The following is a 26,407-nucleotide window of genomic DNA, read 5'->3' as shown; positions in this document are numbered from 1 at the left end:
GCAGGAGCGCGTATTTGGGCAAGTTTGTGCGACATTTGAGAGTAGATAAGCGCTGTTGCTGACGAAAAGAAACATAAATAGTAAAATACGTCCTGCAAGATTTCTTCAACATAGCAAAATAAACAAATCCCTAGAGAAGGCTCCTGTGAGGGTGTGAACCGAATATAATTTAACCGTTTGTCGTTTCGAAGACAGCAAAAAAAAAAGCTTGCCCTCTTTTCGGCAATCCCGTTATCAGTTACGGAACAGGCAAGCGAGCGGAACGTGTATTCGCTGATTTCAAGATCGGCGGGCCGACGCTCAATCTCGGAGTCCACGTGCCGCGTCGTGGAGGTAAGCGTAGTTCAGGACCAAATACGCAAAACATCGACAGCTTTTTTCAACATCGTCTGTCTCACAGAGGCGTCTCCCTGAAATCGCCATTCTAGCAATAGCATCGCCTTTTTCGCGGCGCGCCATCGATTTTGAGAAATGCGTAGTGGCACACTTCTTTCGAAACCTCTAAAACAGCGCGAACGCTCCCAAGAGGACTTTTTTCCCACTACCCATGGTCTTGTTTCTTTCACTTATTTTGCCGTCCTCTTTTTGAAGTACAATAAACTACATCGAGAAATCCACACCGAATTCGACACAGGGTTTGAATAAACAGCCCACTCGGGTGCTGTAGTATCGACAGGTGACGATGATTGCTTGTGGGGAAAAACAAAAACAAAAAATGTAACACCCTTCTCTGAAATAACGGCGCGACGGTTTTCGTTTCAAAAGATTGTCGCTTCAGGGCAGAACTACATGACGGGGAGGAGTTTAAGGCAGTGGTGGAGGAGGAGGTTAGGCGAAGGAGAACACGTGGGAATGGAATTCTAAAGAAAGACGCAAACGAACGCAGCAATAGAAACGGGAACTGAACCAACCGTGGGTAGAACGGGGAGAGAGCGACGAAACACCGTGGAATGGGCGATAAATCGTCGAAAACTGCCAATGGCCGCGCTCACGAGTTTTCACAATCGCCGAAGGCGACGACACACACAAAAAAATATACTTTCTACAGTACCGACCATCACGTTGCGTTACACTGACGTTATTTGGAGACTGCTCTTGGCTATTTACTTTTTTTGTGATTGATAGAGGTAAAGGCTCAGGTACTGTTAAAAAAAATATATGAAAAAGTTGTTACGACAGAAGACGAGAGGGAAAAGTTCTAAGTATGGCGGGGTTTTTTTTTTTAGGTTTTTTTGCCCACTTCAACTTGTACAGCCAACGAACAGCGAGAAGAACATTGAGAATTTTAGTTCACGACGAAGTTGATTGCTTGCCTACGCGTGGATAGCTTGAGGGATTCGGTCAGAACTTGCGCGATTCGTCAGAACGTAATATTTGTTCTTGAGCAATGGGGATTTTTTTTTTTCGAGTTGACGAAACTTACACGTAGACGTTCTATTACGCCGCTTCTACAAGTTATTGCTGTTAACACGACACGACATTTCGTAATGCTACTGTTGCTGTAAGACGTCAGAAAGATCTTGAATAGGTTTCAACACAAATATTTTGAACGTCACAAAGAATCTGTTCTCGTTGCGTGTTCGGTAACGTCGGTGCCTCGAAGACAGCGACTTAATTCCACCGGCTGCATTAGAGAGAAATCATTTTCGCTGCTAGCTGAATTCCCGCTCTCTGCTGAAACGATTTCTTCACTGATCCGGAAGGAACTGGAAATGTCGATGGCGAATGTGCCGCCGGTCTCCCCACAACGGAGCGCATGATGAATTCAAAGAAGTGGCGAAATGAACCATTTCTTCACCGCTTAATTTTTGTTTTTCTGTATGTATGGGATAGTGATTACTCCTTTGGAGTCGTTTTTCCAGCACTGATAGATTATATTTCGTTCAATGTGGACAAGGACATTTTGACGCTTCGCGGAGGCGTCGGTTCCTGCTCTGCTAAGGAATGATAAAGAGAGAACTACTCTGAGACGAAGAACTGTCGTGGAAAAAGCACCACTGATGATAGATAGATAGATAGATAGATAGATAGATAGATAGATAGATAGATAGATAGATAGATAGATAGATAGATAGATAGATAGATAGATAGATAGATAGATAGATAGATAGATAGATAGATAGATAGATAGATAGAGACAGACAGACAGACAGACAGACAGACAGACAGACAGACAGACAGACAGATAGATAGATAGATAGATAGATAGATAGATAGATAGATAGATAGATAGATAGATAGATAGATAGATAGATAGATAGATAGATAGATAGATAGACAGACAGACAGACAGACAGACAGACAGACAGACAGACAGACAGACAGACAGACAGACAGACAGACAGATAGATAGATAGATAGATAGATAGATAGATAGATAGATAGATAGATAGATAGATAGATAGATAGATAGATAGATAGATAGATAGATAGATAGATAGATAGATAGATAGATAGATAGATAGATAGATAGATAGATAGATAGATAGATAGTGTATCTTCTTTCCGCGTGCATAACATGCATGTTCGATTATAGTCCACTCTGGATCACCTGCACACTATGCCTCTGATTATAAACTTGCAACTCAATTGCATACAGTACAAAGTGTTATACAAGGGCAACAATCTCTAAATCCTATACAGTATGCCTGGCTACTGTGGACCGGCGTTCCCGTGAGCGCTTCATCGAGTCCAGCAGCCAGATCCAGACTCTGGTGGAAAAGTTCCGCAACGACGGCGCGCGCTACCGAAAGGCGGGACCCCCATCCGAGCTGGGCGGGAACCACGCGAGCGACGCCGCGCAGTACAAGCTACCGCTGACCGCCTACGGTCAGCCGTCCTGCTGGCAGACCTTCTGGGCCATCTACGGGTGAGCGGCGTGGCCGATACGAGTGTGGGAACCATAAAGCTTTATAATATAGTACACTGTAGTCTGATACAACTTTAGAAGTCCGCGGCATTTGCTCCTCAAAGACGGATGCATACAAGCCTGCACCAATGGCCGCGCACTCCAGACTGACGTCATGAGCCGGACGGCCGGTGACTCCGCCTTCGGAGAAGATTGCCGAGTGCATGAGCGGGACTATTTTTGTAGTCACGGAGATGATCGGCTGCCGCTCTACGATCATCTGGGCGGGGCCTCTCCGGACTTCTTAAGTTGTATCCGACTTTACAGTCGGTTGAAACCTAAGAATATATACAAGCTCCGCTCCTAGAACTGCGGCGCAGGTGCCATTCATCAGCGCAAGAGAGTCATGTAATAGGTTGTTTCCGTTCTAACAGTAATTTTTCGCTACTAATGTAAATATACTACGAATGTTAAGAATTAAAGATTCGTCATCACTACCTAAAATATTACGTTTGGCTGACCAAAGATGTCAGAATCTTTCCTGAAATTTGCTGGAAAGTTCACGTTTTCAGCCTAAAATCAGCGACATACACATGTATGTGTCTGTATGGTAAAATCGCCTACCTGAAGTACGCGAATGATGCTTGGCGTTATGGAAATGAGCGAACGTGATTGGGTAAGGCAACAATGCAAGTTCTCTGTGGAACAGCGACGGAAGTTTACATTTATTGTTAGGTTCACTCACAGATGTAGAGGGAGTACTGCGAGGGTAGAGCGACTGTATTACTCTCGCCAGAGTTCTTTAACGCCGTGGGGGAGTAGTGCAGAGTTAGCCGCGGAACTTACTCTTTCTTTGAAGGCAGAGTAAAAGAGACCGCGAACTCTCTGCTACTCAGATAGAGTTCCCAATCCACGGAACTCCCGCCCCGACGTAGCGTGAACAGGGTCGGGAACTCCCTCCTAAGCAGACGGAGTACAAACTAGCGCGACCTTCTGGCCGACGTCGCACAGCGATATATAACTGTCTCTTAACCATAATCCTCCGAGCGTAAACGCCACAGATGTCACTTTAATGTGCAAGTTAATAGGATAGCTTTCTGTAATAACAAAATAAAGCGTTTGTGATCGTAAACCTTTGGTTTCTGAAACGCCAACAGAGGCATGCTTCGAAGCCTCGAACATTGGCAACTCCTAACGCATCGCCAACTTAGTTTACGACACAAACTAATTGCCACTGGAATAAGGTAGACACTCAAGCATTATTGAAATAAAAAAAGAGCCGTGAAAAAAGCAAAAAAAAAGAAAACCTCCGGCAGGAGGAATCAAACCTGCCACCATCAGATTCTCAGCCGAGGTCTCTACCACTACGCCACGCCCTAAGCAGCACTCTAGCGGTAAAAAGACTAGTGAAGACAGAGCTCACCGCTCGACTTCATCTTTACAGGTCGCATACTGAAGATAGACGCGATCTTCCTATTCAAATAAAATTCGCGTCTTCATAACACACAAAACAGCTGACGACCACGCATGGCATTCAATAACGTGTATATTTTCTCGCGCTATCGACGATACACCCGCACAGCGCCCGTGTCAGTGTACTGATTTGCACCTGAATCGATAAATGCAACTACATACATAACCGATCGCCAAACACCAAATTGAACGTGCAAGAAAGTATGCCATCATGTTAGTTCAACAAGGCGTACTAATTGACAAGTCTGTGTCTGCGAAGTGCCGGCGAGTGCGCCCGGCGGCTTTCGGTGGCTGCCGGGGTGCGTTTGCTGAAAGCAGCGTCGTAACGATGCCCATCGCTTCTTGTACGAACACCGTACGCAAGAAAAAATGGTTCATTCAGGTTAACCGATACTAAAACTCTACTGCACACTCATTTTTACACGTCGGAATTGCGTATCCTTAAACCCAGAAGCGCCGACGGCATGTACACACGGACTCGGCAGGTGCGCTAGGCCTACCTTCGCTGCAGGAGTCGTACGGGTCATATTGAGTGCGACCGATCTCGGCGCAAGTGGCTGACGAAGGTTGAAGAATGCGCATTTTATTGTCGAAAGCTTTTCACTGTTACAATAAAATGCAACCGAGGTTGAGCGAAAGTGCGAGAATCGCAAGAGATGCGCTTGCATTGTGGTTATGTTGACCGGCGTTGCTTTTCTGGCGTACGTGCCGCGCCTGCCGCGGCACCGCATGTCCGATCGGACGCCAGATCGTAACGTCCTAAAGTATTCATCACCCAGCCCTGGTAAAAGATCGTCGCAAGTGTATTTGTAAGCGCGTGGCTACAACTCTCAGACATGGGCATGAGCGGCTGTACGGCATTGAGCCAATATCATAGAGTCCCAGCTGATATTTGGAATTTGCGAATGAAAACAGTGTTGAATATTATGCTGTTTTATAGTAAAAGGTCGATGTGCCAACATTATCCCAATAGATCATTAGATATTTACACGTGTTCCTTGTATATTTGCTGTGTAAATGCGCACAGCAGAGATGTTGCCACCAGCACTGGAAGGGGGGCAAAACATCATGGATATATATACCGGTTACCGGGTGTATGGTTGCGTGCAGCGCCAGTAGTGCATATGTTCAGTGTTGCTGTGTTGTGTATGAATGAGTGTGCGGGTGTGAGTTCTGTGTATGTGTGAGGTAAGCTTTATTGAGGCATTTCAGGCAGGTTCAATGTTACATTGTAGAAAACGTACGAAGGATTTCCTTTTTTTCTTTTTTAAACGTTAGTCCTAGCAGCAAGAGTGATTCTACTCTTGGAGGGAGTTCATGCACTCTAGCCCAACCAGCATTGTAAAACTCTGCAAGGGAGTAGCGCAATTCCAGCCGAGAGTGTATGTACCTCATTTCAAAAGCGTGACTTTACTCTGCCGAGGGAGCTTGTTCACTCTCGTTCAGCCAGAGTACCAGAACTCTGTCGACAGAGCGTGCCTACTCTGTGCAGCAGAGAGTTCCCAGCACTCCTGAAAAGGGAGTGAAATATGGGACAAGCGTTTACTCTCGCAAAGAGAGTTGCTAGCACTCTCTTGCCGCTGTGAGTGTTGTAACCGACTATCAGGGAAGAGATAAACATTTTAATGAAGCTGGAGATGTTTGCCTGACTGTTCGCCTGACATGCTACTCCAGGTGCTGGGTGACGATTATGATATATACAGTGATAACCACATAACACATACAGTCACACAAGTTTACAAAGTTTGGTTCAGGCTCGTGGCCCGCAAGAAATTCAACAGCGCTTTCGTGGCACGTAGCGCACAGGTGCTGCTTTGCCATGGGCCCAGAACATGTCGCAACTCTAAGCACGATCCCCGTTGAAGATGCAAGGCTGCCTTCAGAGACTGTCTCTCTGATGCGTATCGCTTGCATTCACAAAGAACATGATGTAAATCATCTTGGACGTTGCATTGGACGCACATTGGTGAGTCCGACAGCTTAATCTTGCTCCTGAAGTAGTTGGTGTATGAGACGTTCAGTCTGATGCGGTGCAAGCATGTTTCATCTTGCCTGTTTAGGTCTCGCGGCATATCAAAGTTACACGATGGGTCAATCTTGTAAAGTGGTTCATACTGGTGATTAGCATCTGTCCAGAGGGATCGCTGGAGCCGCCAAGCGTGTGCCGATACGATTGTCGCGGCATCTTTTCTCGAGGTATCTTGATGATTTCTCTCGAGGCGTCATGTCCAGCTTTGGCAGCGTCTGGCTGCACTACGGGCTGCTTTTAATTACATTGTAGATCAGACAGCTGAGTCTTGGGTCATCTTCACCGATTCAAGAGCGGCGCTGCAGTCTCTGAAGTCTCCACGCACGCAAGACCAACTCGTCATGGACATCAAATATCTATGCAACAAAGCCTGTGACCTCCATCACCGCATTGCTCTGCAGTGGATACCTGCCCACTGTGGAATACAAGGCAACGTCCATGCTGACGACTATCAGGGAAATCTGGCGCTTGTGTCTATGGGAACTGCAACGCATGACGCATCAGCCAGCATGGGAATGATAGGTAGTAGATCAATTTGCCTAAGCATCGTTCTTTCGGTTCCGTGTGGCTTGCAGCCACTCTGTCACGAGACGCAGTTCAACAAAAGTTCAGCGGTCCCACTTCGTCAGCTTGACCTTACTGGACTCGCACATTCAAATCAGCTCACGAGGTTCACAGCGAATGATTCTTAAATCTGAAACAAAAGCCAAAACGCAACAACAAAAGAGGTCACAAGTTCTTTCGAAGCCGCAAGCACGAATACCAGGCAAATCCATGTACTACCCATCATTCCCATAGAGGCCGAACGATCGCAGCGCCACTGTTCCCTTTAGTAAATATTGCAGGAAACTTCATGGTAGGAACCGTGCGCTTGAGCTTCCCCCTACGACAACAGCGCCACGACGTGTAGCCTAGCGAGCGCAAGCAGCAAGATTGGGCAGGCGCGATAAACATTTGCCGTGACGACGAATTTCTTATCACGAAGCAAGAGTGCGCGTAATTGGAGTGCCCAAGGGCGCATGCGCTGCCCACGATGAAATATTAAGCTCGAAGTATTTCAGAGCGTACGTAATTTCTTTAATGTTGCCCGACTTTCTTCTGCTCTTCGTCACCCTAGCGGCGAATGTCGGCGGAAATGGGTCGATAAACAGGAGCTACTTAGCGCCCCCTCGCCTATAATGTAGCCACGGTCAGCGAACGCTTAAAGAAAGTCCGTCACCTCGTCAAGGTCGAGTATTGTTGCAGAAAGCAAGAAGAAGAAGGGTATCGCGTAGGTGTGTTCCCGATATCCGTTCCTTTTACCACTAGGTGAGGAAGCATATGACACTGCTTTAGCGCTGTTTTTAAGGCTGTCAGTAAAATAGATAAATAACAAAAGCCAGTAACCTGTGCGCAAACTAAACTCCACTCCTAATACTGCTGAATTATCGAATCGCGTAGTCGTAAGCTTCTATTGTTGCGACAGGTCAACATCTATCACGCGTAGTACCATGTGAATACTTCAAAACGGTATGCCAGTAAAACTTCATACCTTTCCACCCTTCTTGGAAGATCGGAAGCATTCGGCAGATCTCACGCATTGTGAGTATCAATATCACGCGAAGCAGCCACCGATTGAATTCGTGCTTCGAACGATAACAGATAAACGGTACTTCGATCGCTGTCGCTAGTTCAAAACTGTCCATTCTACAGCACACGCAGGCTGGCGCACATGCCGCCGCTGTCTTATCTATCTATCTGTCTCTAGAAGCAGACGCTACGGCGTGGACGAGCTGACGGCACGGGCGACGGTGACAAGCACAAACGCCGCGTCATCGCGAAGGCCGGCGGTGGTTGCCATGGCAACGCGGTAGAAAGAAAACTCGTACGGGACACTTGAAATACAACTTGTCGCTTTCGTTTAGAGCACCACAGCAATGTATCGAGCTTTTTTTTTATTCTGCTTGATACGGAGAGCGGACGCGAGGTCCATGCGGAGTAGATTTGCCGAGATTTGCCGTGCGATGGATCGGATGGCTTTGAGCAACACCGTAAATGCATTTCTCGCATAAAATGTCACTTGTGTTTCAACGCAGTCACATCTCTCGGACGAGGCGCCAAAAACGAACAAAGAAGCAAACAAATTGGGCAAATAAAAACGACGTACCAAATGCAAGAACACAAGAGTAGCGCAGCGCGAATACAATTGTGAAAAGGCCAGGCGATTCCGTTGATGGGTGGTGAATGGAAAAGAAAGAGTATGCCAATTCACGAAAAATAAGGGCTAAAGGTATCTGGTGATATTGCGAATGTCGTCGGTCCCGTGGTTAGTGGGCTTGCATACACATGAAACGGTCCAGCGCCAGCTTGTTATTGAGACATAAACGCCTTCTATATTTCTTTCATTCGTGAGTAAAGCGACGAGATCATAACACTAGACACACGCACATTGACGTTATGCCGAAGCATCCATTCGAATTTAAGAAATATCAGAACCCATTCGCCCTCAGTTTCGGCCGCAGAGAAAAGAACAGCAACACAAAATCAGTGAAATGAATTATTTTTTTCTCTATCGCTCCGTCGCAGCGCACGCATTAATTAAATAATTTGCTTCATTAATGTCAAAGGCTTCCATATTTTGCTTCAGGAGCGTCGTCCGACGTCTATGCGACACAGAGAGAACAGTGTTGTGCGAAATGGCCATGCAAGGAAGATTTGCACCATTCCCAACTGAATTTCTCGCTCTGGGGCTGTCAGGAACGCCACCACAGGCTTCAGCGGTAAGTCTATCGCGTCCACACAAACACCAAGTTCCAGGTCTCAAACTCAGCCGATCAAAAGAATGTTTCACTTAGTGAGGTTAATTTTTTTCTCTATTTCTATGTGTGGTAAGTGCATAACAATGTTCCCAATAAATTTACTGCGTGTGCGCATATTCTGCACCAGACGCGAGAACAAAAGTGCTGTTAAAGAACTCCGGACAGTCAAAAATAATCCGCTGTACCCCCCCCCCCCTATGACACGACGCAATAACATCGTGGTTTTGGCACTTAGAATCCCAGGAATTGTTATTTTTAAGTAACGACTATATAGTGTGTTCCCCTTAAGTAGAAAAGCCGACACGATAGAACAACATCGAAGACATGCAGGAGAGAAAGAGAAAGAGAGAAGGGCAGGAAGGTTAACCACAGATATCCAGTTGGCTACCCTGTACTTGAACAAGGGAATGGGTATGAAAGAACGGAAGTTGACGAGAATCTATGACGACGCACCAAGGTCATTGTCATTATCACTGTGACTAGGTTCAACTAATACACAGAACCATTGTCAATGCACATTCAGACTCTGTCACAGTCGTACAGTAGGCGTATACTGAAGCTGCCACTCTCGAAAAATAAGAGAATAGGCGTCTAAGCTTCCGGAAAGCACTTGAGCACTTAAATCCACGCGACCTCTAAGGAACTAAGTGTTCGAGGCACCGTTAGCCGTCGGCACAACCCGCTAGACCGGCACGCAGTACGCGCAGGAGTGACTTATCGGAATTCCAGGGAGAACACGGCCGTCTTCCCATTGGGGAGTTGGAAAAACCTTTACCGCGAGAGGCCGACAAGTTACACTTCCCGACAGTGCACCCAGTAACGTACACGAAAAGGAGGGATCGATTCTAGACTCGGAAACTTTGTTTGCGCTAAGGCTTTCAGCGATTCGCTTCGGGAGTGCCTTGTGGAAAAGCGCTCCTGCTATCAAAGCATGCCGGAGCACTGAGTTCGTTTCCCGGCAAAGTTGGAGCGCGTTCCTAAAGAACTCCTTTAAGAGGGAAAGAACCCTTTCGGTTGTTTGGCGGTGGATATGTGTAAACTACTCGATATCGACGGGTCTCTGCAGGAATGCATCGGAAACGTGGAGGTTTGATAAGTGAGAGCTCTTCGTCAAGAAACACTGGGATAGCGGTTCTTTAAAAAACTTTTTCTTATAGTTTTTTCCTGTGCCATCTGATGGCGTTCATTTTGCTGACGTACTTCCGTGACGGAAATACGTCATGAATGCCTTGGTGGAGCCCGGCATAAAACATTTTCGTGTTAAAATATCATGTGTTCAAGCATGCGGACATGACGATGTTCCATACGGGGCGCCGTTGACATGTTACAAAAGCTCACAGGGTCCCTTATGTATTCGCCTAAAACGACTAGATTGCGAAAACTATCTTCCTCTTCATTTTCTTCTCTACCTAACGTGGTTTTGCACTGCCTCTGGGATCGCAGGCAACTGCAAGCTTTCTGCACCCCGCCCGACCTTGCACTGCCTCCGTGATCAGCCCGCCTTTTTCCAAGCGACGCAGTGATGTGATGACGTCATCGTGCGACGTCACGTTATGTGACGTCATAATTACATCACATGTTTTGGCTATCTGTGACGTCGTTAGGACGTCATATGGTGACATTATCGCGTGAAGATGACTTTTTGCATAACTCGTGTTTACACCGCCCCCGACGGTCAGTTTTCTCGTTTGGTGAGGCATCTATAAGTGGGGACGTGCGAATAGTAAATTTGACGTTCGAAGCAATTTCGAAGTGATTAGTGATTTGGTCGAATACTTCCGAATCGAATAGTTGGAATTGTACATATCACGTATCATTAAGAAAAATTAACATTTATTGTCATGACCCAACTAACATGCACATTATTTTTAAGAATTGGAACTAGGCACGTGTGAATGTCCGTTTTTTTTTTTTTCGAAGTGAAGTGGAAGGAACTTTGAATAGTATCACGATTTGTATAGCAGTAGCGTGCAAGCTATAACCGGTACAATACGTCATGTTTTAAAAATTACTATACTTGGCGAATATAATCCCGTATAACACGCTTTTACACTTAAAAAATAATTGATTGAGGTGAAGGTTTTATGCACATTTAACCTTAAAGTGTGGCTTCACGGCAGTGCGGATGTCCTTTGGGTGAAAGATTGCACGGCATAGCAACTGCATGCTGCAGTGAAACATCTTTACAGGGGGGTTTATTCGCTCAAATATATATGTATTCGTTCATTCCGAGTACTTCGAAATTTCGAATATTCTAAATGCATGTCGAAGCGAATTCGAATACTGTAACATTTGTAAGAATATTCGAAGCGCCCTAATATTATCCCATCCCTACATCTAAGGCTTTTGTCTTAAAAAAACGTAAAAGCTTCTCATCGTACGCTGACCGACGTATCTTATAGATTTCCCTACAGCCACAGCAAGAGAATTTTCTAGAAAGCTCCGGCAAGTGTACGCGATCGGATAAAGCGCAGCGTAAACAACCATATTTCAGCTAAACGCCACGCGGGATTTCAAATAACTATGATTACATGCACAACACTGACAACCAGGAAACGTCTTTTCAGCAGCTTTTAACAGACTGGTCAGGAATATTCGAGATTTACCGAGCGATGGATCGGATGGCTTTGAGCAACACCGTGAATGCATTTCTCGCATAAAATGTCGCTTATGTTTCAACGCAGTCACATCTCTCGGACGAGGCACCAAAAACGAACGAACGGACGGACGGACGGACGGACATACAAACAAACAAACAAACAAACAAAAGAAGAAGGCTGCTTAATCTAAACTTTCTGCGATGTTCGTTGAGCCTCTTGGTGGTATAAACTAGAAGTAAGCCTTGTCGAATGGTTTCTTCGCACACTTTTTACGCGCTTTTTGGTAAACACACGTCGCACTATGAGGCCCCAAAACATATCTAACAGGACTGCTGAAGCATGTAATAAGATAGCTGGTAGCCCGTGGGGATGTCTTGTTTGCATTGTAATAATCCGTCTATAACCCTGACTATACAAGTATAGGCAGTTTGGGACGCGTTTGGTAACCACATGCGTGTCAGAACTTTCCTCTCCGACAGAAAGCAAGATGCACGGTTGCTCGGATTATCAGAACCTGCGAAGCACATCGTAGAAACTTGCTGGAATCTTAACAGGAGATTGCAGTATGGCCTGGTTCAAACAGGCGCATCAACAAGCCGAGTACTCGGGCGACATACGGCACACTGGACAGCTCGAACTTGTCTTACGTAGAACCGCGCTTATGATAATAATATCTCGGATATTACGCGCCAAAAAACGCGATATGACTGAGACACGCCGTATTGTAGGGGTCCGGAAAATTTCGACCATCTGGTGTTCCTTAACGTGCACTGACATCGCAGAGTACACGGGCCTCTAGCATTTATTCGTCTCCATCGAAATGCGACCGCCGCGGCCGGGATTAAAACCGCTACCTTCGGGTCAGCAGCCGAGCACGGGAACTACAGTGTACCACCGCGGCGGACGTCTAAGAACCGCGAATAGGAAGGAAACAGTAGAGAGAGAAAGGCAGGGATGTTAACTAGGTTAGCATAACCGGTATGCTACCCTGCACAGAGGAAAGGGAAGGGAGAGGTCGAAAAAGAGCTACGAAAAGGGACAGAGAAACCACGAATAGTTCTTGGACAACGTTCCGATGCACATCGGCTCGCCCTTCTGCTCCTCATCTGTGCACGCGTGTGCGACTCATCCCTCATTTCCGATCAGACGCCGAATAGCACCGTGTGTTTTCCCGCTTTATCCACGCGTAACGCCACCGCCGTGTATTCACGCAAGTGCGGCACTGTTTTCTCACGATCGCAGGCGACTGTGGGCCTCGACGTTCAACTGCAACGGACGCGCGTTCGGCCAGTTGGCACTGCGGTTGGTGCTGATGCCGGTGCTGTTCGCCGTGCTGCTACTGTTCTACTTCCCACTGTCGGGATACCAGCAGAGCTTCCTGACCCGTAACGGACTCTTCATCAGCTGCTTCATGGCCGCCACATTCGGATCTGCCGCCATCACGGCGCTCACCTGTGAGTATACGCCTCTACGGTTGTTGTGTTAGAATTTTTCCACTTGAATGTTAAGTTGATCATATAATGTCGGGTAGTGTTGGTCATTCACTTTGTTGACCACACTGCATTTGAAAAGCAATGTACACTCACAGAAAAGATCTAGTAAAAAGGGCCCCGTCTTTTTGTCCAAAAACCAATAATCGTCATTTATCTTGCCTTCCTTTTCTTGCATTATCGCTGCGCGCCCAGCACTTTCTGGTCACGAACGGCATGTGCGCTATCAGCGTGACATAGCATTCTTGGTAGAAAAGTGGCCAGCGCCGAGTTTCCAAGAAAGTAAACGCAAGCAAGCCAGATGACTATTATTCTTGCGGGCAAAAAGACGCCCTTTTTACTCGATCTTTTCTGCGAGTGTAGCTTGCTTTTCTGTTTACAGTGTAGCAATATGTTCAATTTCCTTGATTTACGTTCTGTCTCTTAGCACGAAATTGTTTTATGTCGCGGTCTAATAACATGAGACTGTCGTCATTTCCGTGACGGAAATGACATCAGTCACTCGAACAGGTGACGCGGAGAAATAGTCACAAAGTCTTCGGTGTCCGACAGAGGAACTGACCCTCGGACACCTATGTCCTCGAGCACAGCAGCCAGATACAGTAACCAGCAGGCCACAACCGCTCACATGTTCCCTGGACTGCGAATCTCGCGTTCGTGAAGCCGAGCGCATCGTAATTTAACAAGCTGCTTCAGACACCTCCGAGCGGCTTTAAAAGTCACACGGGCCCTGATGCATTTGCCTAAGCCGACTCGTAGGTGAAATTCATCTTCTTTTTCTTCTTAATCAATTGTAATCTTTATTCTTGTAAGCGACCGAGAAAAACCAGCAAAGTGAAACAAAGTGCGAGACGTCATTTCAGACGACTGATTATCAGTGTTGGTAAGTTATTATCGCCGTCTTTTGGTCTGGAACGAACTTTGCAGGTCACTGGCAAAATCACATCCTAATGAAAGGTCACTTCACAATGATGATAATTTCTCGATCTAATTTTGTTTTAATTGTTCTTAGAAATCTTCACTATTATCTTTACTCCACAGCTTCTGATTACATTCGGCAGGAGCAATTCGGCGGTCATGACGTAAAACTCAAACAAACCCGACTTTCAGAAGCAGTATGACAAAAGCAGTACGTCCTCGTTCTCGCCCCATGTGTTTGCGTTCATTAAGCGCTGCATTCTGATAGATCGTACCAACGAGCTCGCCTCAACACCCTCTTAAGTCACCGACTTCTCAAGTTCGCGCTTTCATGCCCCGAAACAGCTTATTAAAAATCTCTTCGAAATGTGCTATTAGAGGCAGCGATTAATCGCGGCGGTCGTTTACCCCCCGGGACAGAACGCAAACGATGCACTGAACTTCTCCCAAGCCGCCTGAGCAATTTTACTGGCTCTTTACGTTATAAAAAATAATAATAATAAAAAAAAGCTGTAAGGCTTCCAGAAAGTAGAGTTGATGTGGACGTTACCAAGAACCGTCTCTAAATTTAGAAACTTTCTCACTAAGTTCCCGGCGGTGCTGGTTGCGCCACAATATTAAAATTAATGAGACCCCAAGGCCCGTCAACAGCTTTGCGGTTGCGAAAAGCGAGCGCAGAGTAATGAAAAGTCGATGCAAACAAGGTGGCTATGGAAGCCAGGTAGAAGGCGGAGAAATAGGACGGGAGTAGGTGCAATGGTATTTATTTAGTTTAGAAAGCCTCGACAAACTGTTCTTCACGAAACTAAAAAATGTCCTCGTCGGCAGAGCCCATATATATATATATATATATATATATATATATATGCCCCGCCACGGTGGTCTAGTGGTTACGGCGCTCGACTGCTGACGCGAAGGTCGCGGGATCGAATCCCGGCCGCGGCGGCTGCATTTTCGATGGAGGCGAAAATGTTTGAGGCCCGTGTACTTAGATTTAGGTGCACGTTAAAGAACCCCAGGTGGTCGAAATTTCCGGAGCCCTCCACTACGGCGTCTCTCATAATCATATCGTGGTTTTGGGACGTTAAACCCCACATATTATTATTATTATTATATATATATATATATATATATATATATATATATATATATATATATATATATATATATTTGTGTGTGTGTGCGTGCGTGCGTGCGCGCGCGCACACGCGTCTAATGGTATTGCTTCTCGAAACTGCATGTCATTGTTTTCTCACCTATGTCGGTCCCCTATGCAAGTATGTGTACTGGTTTTATGAGTTAACAATGATACGATATGAATGACCCAGGCCTGTAGCCAGGAATATTTTTCAGGGGGGGCCCTATTGCTGAAAACCTTGACTATTTGAGAAAAACGCCTATTTTTATTATTTATATTTGGTAAAAACACCTACTTCACCAAAATGACCCCATTAAATAGCCGGATGTTCTTATGTACAGGGGTGGTCAAAAGTACCCAGGCCGCAACGCCCGGCCAAGGAGCAGCAGCTCGCTGCTATCGGGGCGCTGTTATCGCAATCACGCCTTGGTGCACGCTGGCGTCGAGCGTGTGTGGAGGGAGGGTGTAGCCCTCTCCCTTTCTTGCTCTCGTTCGTAAGAAATCGAGGAATAAACATGGTGCGTCCTGTTCGTTCACTGTTCGATCTTCAATTTGTATACTTCTGTGCAGCGCTGCTTATTCCGCTAAGATGTTCCAACTAGCCCCAACACAAGTTCTGAATGCATTTCGGGCTCCGACCATGTTCGTATGCAGCGAATTGGCTTGCGCAGACGTCTGAGAGAGCTCCCGCAGTGCCAATGGAAAGTTGAGAGCACGATATTGTTCTCCAGGAAGCCGAAAACCATGGTAATGGGTTAGCTAGACGGTGTCTAAGGAAATGTGGCCGCAAGCATGATGCGTCAGTTTCCGGAACACTGTCGCCCGGCTATACGCTGCACAGTATTCGAAGAGCGAGCAGTAAGGAAACATGACGAACCAAGTTTATACCTCGCTTTCTTATCATGGAGAGCTAGAAAGGGAGAGGGATGCAATCCCCCCCCCCCCCTTCCACGCGCACGCTCGACGCCAGCGTGCGCCAAGGCGTAATTGCGATAACAGCGCCGCGATAGCAGCGAGCTGCCGCTCCTCGGCCGGGCGTTGCGGCCTGGGAATTTTTGACCACCCCTGTACTTGGTGCATTCGATTTTTCTGCGTCCGCGTTTTACAATGCCGTCACTTCTTAACAGCTTTCTTCCTAAAAACGTTGATTGTTTTTTTTTTCTTGATAATGCGGCTAGCTACGCGTGAGAATGTACACGTTACATTAACAAATCGACAATGATATTACAGTTATATGGACACTCTCGGCGTGTTCTTCCGTCGCTGTCGCCGTCATGTTCCGCATATGTATAATAAGTGCTCATATATATATATATATCAAACCCACAAAGAAAAATAGACTTTTAGGAAACTGAATGAATGATGGCGGGTAATAAGTTGGCTGCTGCCAAATTGCATTGAATGAGGGGGCTGTGGGCTCGCTAGCTGAATGAATGAATGAGAGACCGTATGTGGCCGAACGAAGTGCATAAAAAGAAGGAAGAATACGGGTAACGAGTAATAAACTCACAGGGTCCCTTATGCATTTGCCTAAAACGATTCGAAGGCGAAGGCATCTTTTTTTCCAGTCGATGTATTGTTCCTACCCCGCCCCCTCCGAAAGCTTTCTGGACCTAACGTGGTTTTGCACTGCCTCCCTGATTGGTGGTCCGATCACGGAGGCAGTGCAAAGCGACGAAGTCATCACGACGTCATAGTGACGTCACAAATTTTGGCGATCTGTCACGCCATGTGGTGACGTCATCACGTTATGATGAGTTTTTGCATCACTCGTGTTCACGCCGCCGACGCGGGACGCCGGCCAACTTTGGTGTTTTATGGGGCATCTAAGGCTTTCCCCTTAATAATGATTGCCGGGGTTTTGCGTGCTAGAAACACTGTGTGATTATGGGGCATCTAAGGCTTTCCCCTTAATAATGATTGCCGGGGTTTTGCGTGCCAAAACACTGTATGATTATGAGGCATCTAAGGCTTTCCCCTTAATAATTGCCGGGGTTTTGCGTGCCAAAAGCACCGTATGATTATGAGGCACGTCGTAGCAGGGGACTTCGGTTTAATTTCGACCGCCTGAATTTCTTCAACAAGCAGCTTAAACTTAAGTAACCTGGTGTTCTCGTATTGTCCCCTCCATCGAAATGTCGAAATGCGACCGCCGTGACCGGGAATCGAACCCTCGCCGTCGAGCTTACCAGAGCGACACCTTTCGTGCTGATTCTATACCACGGCAGCTTAGTAAGGAATAAGAAAACAAGAAGAGTATTGCAGTCAGTTCACATTGCTGAGACGCAGAATCGATTTCCATGGCCGGAGGCTTATATCGACAACAGTTGATCGTCGCTCCACTTTCGAAAGCCGACGGCACTGCCGAAAATCAATCTCGGCAGAGTTGACTTGTGAAATTGCGGCATATTGTCAGGGGACGACATTTACGAGCAGGGATAATTGAGAAAAAAAAAAAGAAAAAGCACATACACAAAGTACAGATCTAATCTTCTCTAAGCCCTTATTGAAGCAGGAAAAAGAACTGTGATTGGTGTTTTATCGATTTTTTAAAAATGAAGGCCCTGGACTTCAAAACACTATGGCAGGGATACTAGCAAGCCTTAGGGAGCCAGGGAGCCATGAATCGTTCGGTATAACAGCCTTTTTTACGAGCCAGTCTCCAAATGCTTTCTCGGGGGAGGAAGGGGGTGTTCATGTGTGATGACGTCATCACGTAGACTATAGATAGAAAGGGCGTACTTGGGGCGTCTTTCCGCCAGTCAATAATAGTCATCTATCGTGCCTTTCCTTACGTGCCACTCTGCCCATCACCTCAGGCGTGACGTTTCCTGTCATGTCATGTGACCCCGAACTGTTGAGGCGTAAATAGACTCTGTAGCGTATGGCACGGGGCCGCATTTCGATGGAGGCAAAATACTAGAGACCCGTGTGCTTAGATTTAGGCGGACGTTAGAGAAACCCAGGTGGTCGAAATTTCCGGAGCCCTTAACTACGGCGTCTCTCATAAGTCATAATCATATCGTGGTTTCGCGACTTAAACCTCGGAAGTTGGTGAGCAGCATATAGCATGGACTCCTCGATGGGTGATTCAACGTTTTCATTTGCCCATCTTTATTTTCTGACGACATTTTCTTCCTGTCCTTCCTCTCTGACTTCTTTATTACTTTTTTACGCTGAAGCTCACGCGTAAGTTTACACATAGGTTTACGTAGATGCCATCATATGCACCCTCTTTTTACGTATCTGACTTCGTATATATTCTCTTTACATTTCCTTTCTATCCTTTCTCTCTTTCTTGCTTTTATGCTAACGCGTAACTTATGTCTGTATGCTAACGCGTAAAATGACGCATAGATTTACGCATACGTTACCACGCATAGGTTTATAACGGGCTGCAGAGATTTATTAAATGCGCGCAGTGCTCACCCTATACAGAAACATGATGTGAAATACACTAAAGGACTTACTTTTAATCCATAAGCGCGCATAAATCTTTCAGGCTGCTTTGTCCCTTCTTAGTCTGAACCATACGGGTGCGCAGGGGAAGGGGGGGGGGGGGGGCAAAGTCTCACTGCACCCCCTCCCCCCACCCCCTCCCGTTGGCTGCGTTCAAAAAAAAAAAAAAAGCTTCCAAGCTTCGCAGTGGATGCATAAGTGAAAATGAGGCGATCGCGTGCTTCCCACAAAGGCCTGCCTTTGGTCCTCCGCTTTCCGGGGGTGAAAATGGGAAGAGCTCTTGGAATGCAACTTCACTGGTCCTCCGCCGTCATTATCGTGAGAAACATATATGATCATAACCGTGCACCTTAAGCAACGACGGGGCAGGTCCGCCTAAGTGAAGGTATGGGGCAGACCTTGCGCCCTCCTCAGATGATTAGAGAGGGGGGGGGACGCCCCCCTGCCCTCCCCACCCCCCCTCGTGCACACGCCTATGGTCCGAAGTGTAATTACCAGTCATTACGTATTTTGTCCTGGCACTCTTCAGCCATCAAGTGGTGGCCCTTGCGCCAATAAACAACATATATCATCATCATTATACATTTTGCCATCAGAGAACAATTTCTTTAGTTTTTGCCGCCCTAAACTTTCAGACCGCAGTAGCGTGGCCAACCAAGCAAATCAACAGAAGCCTCAAAACAAAACCGACACGTTTGCGCGCACCGCTAATCCAAACTCATTTTCAGAAAGAGCGTTCCGAGAAGGCAAAGCAAAGAGTTATATTACGCGGCTATTAGGCGGTCCTGTACGGTATAATTTGCCAATAAGTTACCCGCCCGAAATCTGCAAACCTTTATGGCTTAACCATAACAAATGACGGTTTTCCACAAAGCCATGTTTAAGGGTTTTCTGTGTCCGCGTTAGCGATGCATATGCCGTGCTCTAAAAGGGCCGCCGGTTTAGACAGCCCTACATCGCCGCAGATTCATGCGTTATAATATTGAATAATTTAGCACGCGTTATGAAAACAAACCGACAAGCCGGGATAACTGAAAGCGCCTGTCTTATTCAGCTGTGGCTGTCAGACACGAGAATTCAGAAAAAAACGAGAGAGAGGGGGGGGGGGTATAGAAACGGAAGTACATCTGTAGGCGACCCCCCCCCCCTTTTTTTAGACACCATACCATGCCTCTTCTAAGTAGGTCACGTCTTGCGTCTGACGAAATGAAACCAGATGGAAAAACCGCGCGTTTATATTCATCAGCGATTCCCAAGCAAGTCACCTTTTATTTATTTTGTTCCCTACGTTTGGTTCCCGTTAAACATATATTCGTTTCGAAAGCGTACAGCGCGAATACTGATCTGTTGGGGCGAGAAATGACGGGGTTCAAATGTTAGATATATCTCCACCGACTCGCCATCCTTCTTTTTCTCGTCAGCGACATGTCATCACGCTATTCATTTGGATCGAACTAGAGGATAACGAAAGCAGCGTACGACGGCGGGATAAGAAAGAATGAATTATGGAAACGGCCTTCGCATAAAAAGTATGGAAATTCGTATTCATTCGCATCGCGTTGGTTTTCAGAACGAGATCCCACCTTCCGTAACAAACCCTTATACCCCAAAACCTTCTCCAATTGTTAGTTTTTGGTGAAAAAAAAAATAGGGCACGCCTTTCCGTGCGAATAAAGGAGGTCGCCATTTTGGTGCCATGGTTAATTCGCCGCGCAACGCGGGACTCGTGCATGCGCGAAATCGTTCGTGTCGATCTTTTTTTTTTTTTTTTTGTCCACAACGCTTACTCATTTACGGAGCATACGGCATCCGGTCTTCGCCATACTATGTTTTCGTGTAGTATTTATTGTTCTCTTTACATTTTCCTCGAGCCGCGAAACGACTCGTTTCAGTCGCACATGCGACGCCGCGCGTAAACGCCGCGGCTTCGCGACTCTCAAAAGACGGGTCTTTAGCTTCTGTCCTTCCCGAACTTAAACAAACAGGGCGTTTGTTTGGACACCGAGGATCACTTAAAGGAGGCCGAACATTGAGGGCACGACTTGCGTTTCTTCTCGTTCGCTTAGTGGACGACGTACACCGTACGTTCGCGCGCGCGCCTTGAAGGAAGCCTTAAAGCACGCGTTTTTGAAGTTTCCCGCCGCCACCACCGCTTGTGTTACGCTTCCGTGCGCGGTCATTTTGCCGGAGAGGATACTGACATGTGAGCGAGGTGGCAACGCCTTCAAGACAGCGCTACTGCGGCCCCTGAAAAGGAACACAAGTGGTACTGCTTGTCTTTTACGCCGAACAACGAGAGAAAGAGAGAAACTACAAGCAACGAAGCGCCGCTTTCGTGCTCCCCACCATCTTACCACGTGTATGCCCGCAAGCGTGAGCGTGCCGTCTCTCGCCAACACTTAGCGCCACGGTCACGGGTAATTTCGTGCCCACCACCGACTCGTATCCTCAGAGTACACATAGTACACCCTCCTCCCTCCAGCGGTGGTGTCGCTGGTTCTACCAAGAAAGCTTTATGTCACATCCTCTTTTGGCTACTTCAATAGCTGGTCGTCCAACAACTAAGTATTACGTCCTTTCTTCTTTCTAATGTCACTTTTTATTGAATGCCGAGGTGCTGCGGCTGACCTGCCACTCTAACTTTGTATTGTCCAACGTGTTTATACATTTCCATGTCCCAGTGCAGGGTAGCAAATCGGATACTCGCCTTGCCTTGCCTCTCGCTGGCTAAGACCTGCGGGGTTACCGTTAAAAATTGCTGTCTCACTCCTTTCAGTGCCGCGTTGTGTTGATACCCGAAAATGCAGATTGAGGCACGGCAAATGATATATGTATGGCTTACAGTAGCGTTCTTACATTCGCTAAAGATAGTTTTCAGACGTGCATAGTTCGACAAAACGATTGGGTAATACAACAATACTAATACTAATCAAGTTGTGAATCAATAAATAATACAAAAATATTAATACTAATCAAGTTGAGTGCTCTTTTTGTATTTGTTGCACACTCAATAGCCAATAACAATGGCGTATAAAATGTTCCAACTTTCCTTGATCTACAGTTGTGTCTGGGCATAACTGCGTCAAGCGCAGTAACCATTAAACAAGCATCTTTTATAAGCATTTCTGAGCATTTGTACAGAAGTGAGGACACAAATTTATCTTTTCGCACTAGGCCAACGTTTCATTACTTCGTAATATGCGCTCGCCTTTCATCCCGAATCAGCAGGTGCGAAACTAATTCCCCATAAGTAATTAGTTCAATGCTAGTTCTGTCTCGGTGAACAAGTATAACGTACTACGTAAAATGCAAAGAAGGCCGGAATAACAAACTGGACGCCGTGTACTAAGCTGTGCCCCATCCTTCTTCCTTTTTCTTTTTTTCGCTTTTTTGTGCGGGAGTTCCTCGTTTAAACTTTCACGCCGTTGAGCCTCGCATCTAAAAGTATGTTTAAATACGATTAAATTATTGTTTTTTTATTATTATGTAAGGTCGTCAGAAGATTAGGAACCCGTGGAACTGACGTAACATGGCCCGTGACTTTCCTCTTTCAGACGGCCCTCACCGGACACGGTACTACCAGGAGAGCAGGGAAGGCAAATACCGAGGCCCTTTGTTTGTCTTCACCCACACGCTGTTCAGCATCCCACTAAGCCTGATCAGCGTCTTCGCCGGTGCCACCATCATCTACGCGTGAGTGTGCGAAACAAACACGGTTCCCCTCTAACCCTGACGACGTACGCGAAAATGCTACACCACCTCCTACGCCTGAATCGGCGCACGCTACGAAAACCGACCAGAGGGCTTGATAAGGCAAGGGAAAATCCGGATGAGCAGGCTGCAGGCCATGTCGTACCATTTCGGGGTTGTAGTACCCCGCGGTATTACATTAAACAAACCCGTAGTTTCTTTTTGCGTTTTCTGTTAGTTTTTTCTGGTAAATGCAAATGTTTGCGGCGACAGGCCCACGCCGTACCATAATGTCCGGGCTTGCCGATGAAATTCAAGCGTAACACCAATCAAGCAGCCAACGTAGGACACGGCGCTGTCCGGCTCGACCGCCAGTGTGCATAGCGGAGGCGTAGTCAGAAATTTTTTCTGGGTAGGGAGGTTTAACCACTTTTATGAATGTTCGTGCGTGTGTTTGTATGTGTGAGCGAATGTACACAAATGAAAAATTTTAATATTTCGGGGGTGGGCTTAAACCTCCCACCTCCTTTCAACCTCCTGGCCACGCCAGTGGTGCAGAGGATCCTGGTTGAACAGGTATGGGCATCCGCCATCTCCAACGACGTCCCGGACAAGGAAAATGTCCTGGCTTCTCCATTTCTAGCCCAGCATCCTTCGAACCTTTGCTAATATAGAAGCTGCATTCGTTATGATCATCGTCTATGAACGCTAGCTGGCTTCCCACGATTGTCATCTTTTCTCTCTCGCTGCGATGTTGTCAAAGCTATTAGCCCTGAGAAGTTGGGGTGGCGTTGCCTGGCGGGAGGCGTGGATGACGTCACGGCAAGGACTCTTCGACGCCCGCGCGCCGTCGTGCACACTTTGAAAGGGGTGATGAGGTTTGTTGTGTCGCGCTGCTAACTTCGGGGATGGGTCTGATTCCCGTCCACAGCAGCCGCATTCCGACGGGTGTGAAAAGCAACATTCCTCTGCTTAGATACATGAGCACGTTAAAGAATTCGAGGCAGTCAAAATTAATCTGCAGCGTGTCTCACAATCATGTCGCGGTATTGACACGCAAGACACCTTATTCACATTATTAGGTTGCGCTGTGCACGGGCGATTCCTTTAAAAAATATGATGGCTTCGCCTCCACAAGTGTTATTTGCATCGGACGCATCCGCGATCGGCGGACGGCGTTCTTGCCGGTGTGCCAAGCCCCGCGCACGATTAGGAAAGCGCATGCAGTATTGAGCTTCGCAAAATATCTCGAAAGCGCTCACCCGAGAATACTGCCGCAGTTGTTGTGTATGTTTTTCTTGTGTACTCGCTCACTCATCATGTTGTTTAGTTTCACGTTTTTGTCGCAATAATTCCGGGGCTTCATTTCACAACATAAAGAAAGTTGAGGTTAATTGTGGAAACTCCTTATTGCTGTCAGATTGTGTCTTCATGCAGCATCGTAGCAACGGCGCTGTACACTTGTATAAGTACTAGTTTAGATAGCCAGCTCGTAAATTAAATTTTTTTTGCATTTGATATACCCTTGAGCATCGTGAACCTTTATGTGGACATGACGTGCGAGACCATTAATTGACTCATTAAGGCGAATGACGTTCAATTAATACTTGGGCCACGTCACTGAGAGTGAAACAGTTCAAAACGCTCATTTCGACTTTCAGGCGCTCGTTTTGCAGACGATTGTTATCAACAGTGCTCCCACGAGAATTTAACATTACCGCTCGTGACCCGGCGGTCGATCAGATCAGCAGTTCATGCATATCGGGGTATAAGGCCACATAATCCCAGACGAGTGTTGAGAAGAAATGTTTACATAAATCCAAGTATACTAACCCCTCAGAATTTCCGAAACCATTGTGTGCGGGGCAGTATTATTTTGTTTAATTTCCCGGATGTAATAAGTGATTCTTTACGATAGAAAGATTCATCTAATGTCTTCTGTAGCAGAAAGCGCAATTCTGTCAAGTCACCTAGATAATCTGCAAAGGCATACATAACTTGTACGATAAGCCGCAATGTAGGTAGTGAATTGAAGACGTCCTAATTTAATTTGTAATCTTCGGGACGCATGTTCTAACCGTGGAGTCTACGCCACGTTGTAATGAAGTTAGAACTATTAGCATAAATTTTTTAGCACCCGATGTCTTAGAGTACGCGGTGAAAACAACGAATGTCTTACTCTCCTGCATCACCTTTCACGGTGAAGCTTCCGTTCGGGCGGGGATTCGCCCATTATAAGCTATATTATCCAAACTTTCTGCAGCTTACTAAACTTTCGCTAGCAGTGTAAACTTCTACCTTCTACCGTGAGTGATTTGCATCGCAAGAATGAGCAGTAATCACCACCGCATCGCGAAAGAGCGGGTAGGCGGCGGGCGCAGAAAAAGGCGATCCTCGGCCGCGGAGCAAGCGAGTCCTTTCCGTGACGTCACATCGGCGCGACTGCCGCGCCGCCAGTGTTCGTTCTCGGGGCTAATAGTATGTGCTAAAGACGTTGAATCCCTTTAGTTATCTGTGCAAACGAGGACAATGTGGCGTTTTGTACGGTTTGATCTTAATCGCAGCGGTACTGGTCTGCGTGCCGACTGGCAGCGATGGGCCACCTTCTGCGGCGTGATGTGGTGCCTGTACGCCCTCGCCGAGCAGCAGACCGTCGCCCTGATGATGGTGGTGCGAAGCTCGTTCGCCGCGTTCCGATGGTCCGCCTGCGTACTGTCGCTGTGCGCGGCACTGGCCTCCGGCACTGTGAGAAGCCTGGTCGTGCTCCCCGACTGGACTTACTACCTCACCTACGCCACCCTACAGGTGAGCTTATAAGATGGTACACTATGTTTTCCGAACGTACATAATCAAGCGCACAAAAAATTGCCATAGAGGCTCCACATACTGCGGAACCATCACATCGTTCGTTAGCATTAGTTGTAATCGCATCACTTAACCAACATATGAAAACAGTAGCCGATACTAGGTATCATTCAGCCAACTCTAGCCGACAATGGCAGTCATTTAGTCAACATTAGCCAACACTTGCGTGTACGGTGTGGTTGCTTGTTGCGAAAACTACTGTCCTGTTTTCCTTTCGCAGTAATACGGTACTGTCATACTAAATACCTACATAACAGCTCAAGTATTCCTAAGAACCGCAATGCATTACCTTCAAGGTGGGCGGACGCACAGCTTTCAGACGGAAGTGGTCCCATAATGCTTACTTTAAAAAGCTCTCTTTAGATGAAAGATGAAGGTGTACTTCGTAAAGGCGCCAATACGACATGCTTACTGGGATGTTATGCTAGCCCGGTTAGCCTGCATGACGAGAACAGCAGCAAGCACGTAGCTTACTATCCTCTGTTTATCTTATTTTAAGTTTTTGTTTGTTTGCAGCGGTATGCAGCAGCGTTCGTGCAGCAGAACGAGCTGGAGATGCACCCGGGTCTCGAGAACCTGCCTTCGCTCAACGGCAGCGCTTGCGGCCCCAACGTGGACAGCGGCCGCTGCTTCTTCGTGAACGGTTCACACTACCTGGGCCACAAGTACCGCATGGGCCGCGGACAGGCCGAAGTTGACGTCCAGTACTGGCTCAACTTCGGACTGTGTTTCGCATTCGTGGGCTCCTTCTGCCTCGTCAACGTCATATCGCACATCATCCCGCTGCCGGCATCCATCAAGTCCAAGTTCAGAGACTGATTGAATCCTCTACACACCAAGGAAGCTGTCCTTTTTTTTTGGCACTGATTGCCAGGAAGGCACAGTAACGAAACGAGATCGGTGAGGATCAGAACTGGTACAGGTGCTGACCAGGCATGAGCCAGTGCTAAGGTTTCGACTTGTCATTGTGCAGGATCTTGTCCGACCTGAGAAGTGTGGTACTGCTCCTGCTCCGATTGGTGCTAATGTTTGTGGTCAAGTGCACCACGTGGCCGCTTGTCGAATACTGGACTGCCATTCTGCCATATTGTTCCGTTTT

At 46.8% G+C, this 26,407-nt stretch overlaps 1 protein-coding gene across 1 annotated transcript in view; it reads left to right on the top strand.

Annotated features, from left to right (window-relative positions):
• The window catches only part of LOC119405057 (ATP-binding cassette sub-family G member 5), a 105,056-nt gene extending 78,909 nt beyond the window's left edge, over positions 1-26,147 (top strand). Inside the window, exons 7-11 of the mRNA XM_037671816.2 lie at positions 2,644-2,869; positions 12,991-13,202; positions 22,308-22,446; positions 25,008-25,248; positions 25,825-26,147. Of these exons, the coding sequence (XP_037527744.1) occupies positions 2,644-2,869; positions 12,991-13,202; positions 22,308-22,446; positions 25,008-25,248; positions 25,825-26,127 (1,121 nt within the window). The 3' untranslated portion in view covers positions 26,128-26,147. The remainder of the gene's footprint in view (positions 1-2,643; positions 2,870-12,990; positions 13,203-22,307; positions 22,447-25,007; positions 25,249-25,824) is intronic.
• Positions 26,148-26,407: the final 260 nt, after the last annotated feature.

This window comes from Rhipicephalus sanguineus, chromosome 9, assembly GCF_013339695.2.
Source record: "Rhipicephalus sanguineus isolate Rsan-2018 chromosome 9, BIME_Rsan_1.4, whole genome shotgun sequence".
Classification (NCBI taxonomy): Eukaryota; Metazoa; Arthropoda; class Arachnida; order Ixodida; family Ixodidae; genus Rhipicephalus; species Rhipicephalus sanguineus.
The sequence above is the reverse complement of the archived record's forward strand: the minus strand, read 5'-3'. Positions and strand labels throughout refer to the sequence as shown.